The sequence below is a fragment of the Triturus cristatus genome, chromosome 2_2 (assembly GCF_964204655.1).
Source record: "Triturus cristatus chromosome 2_2, aTriCri1.1, whole genome shotgun sequence".
In the NCBI taxonomy this organism is placed as follows: Eukaryota; Metazoa; Chordata; class Amphibia; order Caudata; family Salamandridae; genus Triturus; species Triturus cristatus.
Genome location: NC_140582.1, coordinates 575,120,458 through 575,126,457, shown reverse-complemented (window position 1 = coordinate 575,126,457; position 6,000 = coordinate 575,120,458). Strand labels below are relative to the sequence as shown.

The 6,000-nt window shown below is 47.2% G+C and overlaps 1 protein-coding gene across 1 annotated transcript in view; it reads left to right on the top strand.

The window, feature by feature from the left end:
* The first annotated feature begins 777 nt into the window (after positions 1-777).
* Positions 778-6,000, top strand: part of GASK1B (golgi associated kinase 1B) — a 157,865-nt gene continuing 152,642 nt past the window's right edge. The window contains exon 1 of the mRNA XM_085641725.1: positions 778-2,144. Coding sequence (XP_085497851.1) covers positions 1,199-2,144 — 946 coding nt within the window. The 5' untranslated portion in view covers positions 778-1,198. The remainder of the gene's footprint in view (positions 2,145-6,000) is intronic.

Below are 6,000 nucleotides of genomic sequence, written 5' to 3'. Positions count from 1 at the left end.
TAAACCTTTAAGCATCCTGCTCCCCTGTGCGATCCTTCCAGTATCTTTACTTACAGTCGAAGCAACAGATATAATTTATTGAATAGAGCTTTCGAGTCAGAACCCGATGTAGAGAATTATTTCCAATTACACAAATCTTACAAGTATGTCGAAATGACTATTCGCTATGCTCTGTGCAGTGTTGAAGGCGGACTTCCTCGTCGTGCATGATGGACCCCGGTGAACGCCTAGGCAGGGAGCGGGGACCCTAACAGGTGTGGGAGGGGGTACTTGCAAAAAATGCAGTACAACATGGAAGCAAATGACTGCTCTTTCAAACGGATATATGCAGGAGTTCGCCCCCAAAGACTCGCGCGAAGGCGGTTTGTTGGCGCTAGTTGTTTACTGCTACCCGACTCGATGATGTCGACCCTGAGAGGATGAATAGACTTAATGGGACTAGAGCCTGTGGCCATGGCACTAAACACACATCCGTGGATCTGGTGAATCAGCCCACTAGACCACAGGACCCTGGCATCCTTACATCAATCCGTCTGAATTGGCAGATAAATTGCATTAATGTTGTTTCGATGCCTACGGCGTAAAATTGACGTCAAAACATTGACATGCACCTCCATATAACACACTCATGTATTTCTTCAGTTACGTTTCCCTTGCTAACCAACTTTTAGTAACACTTGTTACCTTCTCCAAAAGTGTGAGGAGATGGGATGGGTGGAGCGTGAAGACGGGGTTTGAAGTGCATCCCTATAAAATACATGTGCTGAAATGAGTGGCGGTTTCTGTCCGCGTGTGCACATGTCGCCTGCCATGTCCTGTGCGCGTGTTGACCCTATTATACTGAGACTGCCTCTCTCTGCAATCCTGACTCCCTCGACAGCGCTCCAGAATGGAACCTGAGTTCACCCCGCCCAGACAGTGCTTGGTTAACTCTGTTTACACAGTTGCCTCCATTCATAGCTGAAACAAATCACTGCCCGGCCGCTGCTGATAAGGGGTCTGCAGCTCGTTGCAGCCGAGTGTCAGTCATTGGCACACTGCCGGCTCACGGTTCGATCCTTGCCAGCGAGCACTTTTGCACACAGGATTTGCGCAGAAGAAGAAAAAAAACATATCCTGGCGGTCTGAAAAGCATGCATCACCCCAGCTGGAGACTGGAGGCTCGCAGTTCGTCTCACGATGCGGATGCACAGAAACGATGACATTAGCTCCGCTGGGCAAGTGGTTCGTTTTTGGGTTCTTTTCCTGGCTCCTGCGGGCGTGGGGTGGGAGACATCCCAAGACCCGAAGGAACGTGCTCATAGGGGCGGCGTGCGTGGTCTACGTTTTCTTTATCGTTACCCAGGTGGGTCATGTTTTGCCCCAGCAGAGCGAGCGTGAGAAGACACCCCACGGGAGAGGCACGGATGCCAAGACCCAGTACCAGGGGATGCCCCCGGACAGCACGTTTCAGATTGACGCCGAGGACCCAGGCGTGGGCGTCATCAGCAGCGTGGCCTCCACACTCAAGCCCAACGTGGTGTACATTACGCTTAGGTCAAAGCGCAGCAAGCCGGCCCATATCCGAGGCACGGTGAAACCCAAGCGCAGGAAGAAGCAGGTGTCGCCTATTCAGGCTGCAAACGTCCCAAGCGCCCCCCAGGACCCGCAGCGCGGGATGCGCCTGGTGGACCAGGGCGTGTGGCAAAGGGCAGAGGGAGCAAAGCCACGGCAAACCTGGAAGCCTGGAGCTAAAACAGCGACTCTCCGTCTGGGGAATATAAAGCTCACACACCAGTGGCAATCTCAGGGTCGTGATAGCAATATCCGAATGTACAGCGAGCGCGCACCTGCCTGGTTCAGCAAGGAGGACATCCGAGCCATGCGCTTCTTAGCGGATAGCCGGGTAACGCGGGTCCTGCAGGTGCAGTCTTCACACGGGGGGCTGATACTGTTTGAAAGCAACCCCGACCCGTCCACGACTCATTTCCCTTCCGGGCAGAGCCTGGGCGAAACAGCAGGACACGATGGCTGTCAGCAGGGCGGCTGTGGCCTCATCAAAAGTCCGCTGGACACCAGCGAGGTGTTCGCTTTCCACCTGGACAGGATCCTGGGGCTCAACAGGACCCTTCCGTCAGTGAGCAGGGCTTTTGAGTTTTTCCAAGGTAAGAGAACGAACCCCGCTGCCCGTGCCCTTTGAGTTATGTGGAATTGGCACTTAACACTTGCAAAGACACTGCAGTCACATCTGTTGTTCACACAACTGTTTTCTATTTGAGGAAGGGAACTCCGAGGCATTGAATGTGTAGGATTTGTGTTGAGATTATAGGGAACATAATAATAATCCACATTTGTAAAGTGCGAACAATCACCCGTAGGGGTCTCCAGGCGCTGGGGGCCGTCGGGAAGATTAAGCACACAGAGTCACATGGTGCATTGCTAATCTGCTGCTGGCGCCGGGGACCGAACCGTGATCCCCAGATTCCGGAGTCAGTCGCCCTGGCCGCGGCGCCACACCTCTTCCTTCCATCACATGTACAGTACCGGCAGGGTCCGGGACACTGGGATTGTGTGGCAAGGGAACGCTAAATTATGTGGTATAAAGCAGCACTTTCTGTGAAATATTATTTTCAAGTTTTGTCATTTTAAAGCTCTTTAGTGCGCCTGCATTGCCTCAATGATGGAGTTAATAAAAGAAAATCTACATCCAGTATAACAATATTTCTGTAAACGATGTGTAGCACATAATATTGGATAGATTAGTTCCTGTGTAAAATATTCTGACATACAACTAAGGGCTCTTTCATAAAACGCCATAGCCTAAACTAACAGCACGGGAAGTATGGTACAGTGTGATAACATCTGCTGAGCAAAGCATGCTGGGCAGAGTGCTCGGTCATCGCTATCTGAATAATGCAGAGCTGTCTTCTGTTTTTGAAAAGGAAGGCCCCTAATAGTTCTGGGTGGCTAGTGCAATAGCACATGTTTTGAGCCGCAGGAGCAGACATGGGTCAAATTCCTGAACATAAGCAGAGGCTCCTACATCAGGGTCAAAGGCGTTCTGGGGACTGCTAGCCTCCACTCCTGTAGTGACGGGAGGCAACATGAGAGGGTAGGTCTGCATGATTTGCAAATCTTCTGGTGTTTCCCCACCCAAAAAACCATGGTCCAGGCCATCATTATGTCCCACCTTTACCATGGGAATGTCATCTATCTGAGCATTTCACAGACGTTAACAAGGCGGCTTCAAATAATTCAAATGGCGGTGGCACGTCTTCTCCTACATATTCCCAAAAAGCAATCTGTTTCAATCCTGTGGACCTTCGACATTGTTTATTGGTTGAAAGGCGCATTCACGTTAAGGCCCTCTGCTTTGCAGTCCATGTTTTCGCCAATACAGGCTGTCTTTATCTTCAAGAACTGATTAAGCCCTATACTCCTTCCAGGACTTTGAGGGCATCTAGCCTAGGGCTAGCTTTCGTACCTGGAATCAAAAGAGCCAGACTGGGAGGCCGTTCCTTCTGGTATCTGATGGCTAAACTCTGGAACAGTGTACCGCTACATTTGTGCCAAGGAGCCCCAGCAAAGCTATTTTTAGGAAGCAACTGAAGAGTTGATTGTTTTAAGCTGTACTGATTTGGCTCCTTCTGCGTATGTGGTGGCAGGTTCTTTAGCCACGGCAAGCCCTGGTAGGGGCAGCTATACACATTGTAAATCCTAAACTTAAAGATGAGGGAGCATTTAAAGGAGCAGGAAACTGGGGTTCCCTCCCCATTTACAAACCGGCATACTTGACCTTTCCTATTCTACAGCACATGGGCAGTCAGAACGAGTTTGATGGTATATAATGATTTGGACTAAAATAAAATACACTTCTCGCCAAAATCTATTCTGAAACCGATGGGACTAAAGGTAGTTTTTGCACTTTTTCTTACATTTTTCTATCCAGCTCTTTTAGGATGTATAATATATATGGTAGGTCGACCACAGGCTCATCTGGGTCAAAAACTCTGTTTCATTTATAGAATGTGTTAGGAAGTACCCAGTCGATCCACATTCAGGACCTCTGTGTCTTGGGTATTTATGTGGGATTTTGATTGTCTGTTGGGAGATGATCTTCCTCTGACAGATGATACTGTGTAGAGCGAGGGAATAAGTGGGTGACCCAACCCTTGAATGCCAAATAAAATAAGAGGCTCTCATGACTCTCAACAACTTCTGAATATCCTTACTGTTTAGGGAATAGGGGCTATACATGGAAGAACGAATTGACATTCCCCTGCTAGATTTACATAAATTGGCCAGTCTCAGTCTCCTATGGAATACATATCCAAGGGGTTTCAATCATGGCATTCATGGGCAAGATACGAAAATCTGTCTGCTAGAGAGGAGCAGTCATGACCCTCACATTCCAGAATTATGGATGGTTTGCCTTCCTGTTCAACGAGCTCTGCCGCTTCCGATAGGAGCAGTCAAGTAATCTTGAAATTCCACAGCGTCTGAGGACAATTAAGTGGATAAACCTAAACCATGAAGTGCTTTACATGATATTAATTTCAAGAACCATCCCTTCACCTTGAACACTCTGTCCTTGTTAATAATATGTTCTTCCATTTTGCAGTTATGGTCTACCGGGAAATATTGCACTCTGTGAAAAGGGGGTGAGCCAAGCCACACAGTCACTGAATTTCTAGAAAGGGAAGTCCTTGTTTGTCTCTGAATGTTTTCAAATAAAATAATCATTTATTTTACTCCTGTATATTCAGCAAGGGTCAACAAGGGCGAACTTGCAGTTGTTACGTTCCTGCAGGCATATCTGGTTGAAGAGAAGAAACTGTCATAAAATAAACCACTGATAAGCTGCTGTTAGAGCTGAAAACTGGGTGCTGTTTTGGAAACTGTTAGCTTGGGAAGTTTAAGCCTTGATTACGCCCCCGGGGCTTTAGAGGGAGTGAGCTGTTGTATGATCACTTCAGTAAAGTATATGCTGTACTATGGCTGGGAGCAACGACATGATGTTTTGGATGGTTCCCTGGAAGTTTTGTACCTGTTTGGCTGTTGGGCAACATTGATACTTTTGCTCTTAAAAACACGTGCTAACCAACCCAGAAACAGTTGCCTTGTTATTAATTAAACAAATACAAGGTAAACAGATGCCTTTAATACATGATAAATGATGAATAGGCGAGGTGTTGGGATCTACTCCTGGTGAATAATGTCACTTTAAGATAGTAGTGTCCATTGTGCTATGGTTCAATTGTTTTGCCTCTGTTGATGGATGTTCTGTCCACTGGTAATCACTCGCTGACTGGAGGAGGGAGCAACACTCTTGAGAGATGTATCTTCAAATATACCCTTTCTTTGCCTATGGGGGTCTGGAAGAAACCCAATTACAACAAGAGGCTTGAAAGATAAAGTGGAAGATCATGCATGCAAAATCTACCACTCTCACCCCAAATCAGAGGTCTTTGCAAAGTTATTTTTTCCCAAAAGTAATGAAACATATGAAATTTCCCAAGGTTGGCTAAATCATTAAGTTGAGAACCGGGCTCATTTCTCTCTGCCAATCTTTAACAAAGAGGTTTGTTTAATCTTCCAATTTCTTGCAACAATAATCGGGACTATGACTGCTGTGTGCTGGACTAATTTGGTTCATCCCATTGCTTACAATTGGTTGGCTTTCTTGCCAGTCTCGTTTGTGTGCATCCTGTTTAATGGCTTTCCTTCCTCTTCTCATGTTTGTCCATCCCCTGGAGCATAACTTCTTTACCATCCTTTTGTTTGGCTGGTCTGCATCTTTCCACAGCCCCATACCAGGGAACTTAGGCCTGATTTAGATCTTGGCAGACGTATTACTCCATCACAACGGTGACGGATATCCCATCTGCCTAAATATAAATTCCAAGGATATAATAGCACTGTTGTTTCCCGTCGCTGCTCCCACGACTTACTTCCCTCCTACCATCCCCACTGTTGCTCAGCCACCCAACCCTCCCCATCACTTTATTTTTTGCATTAGTT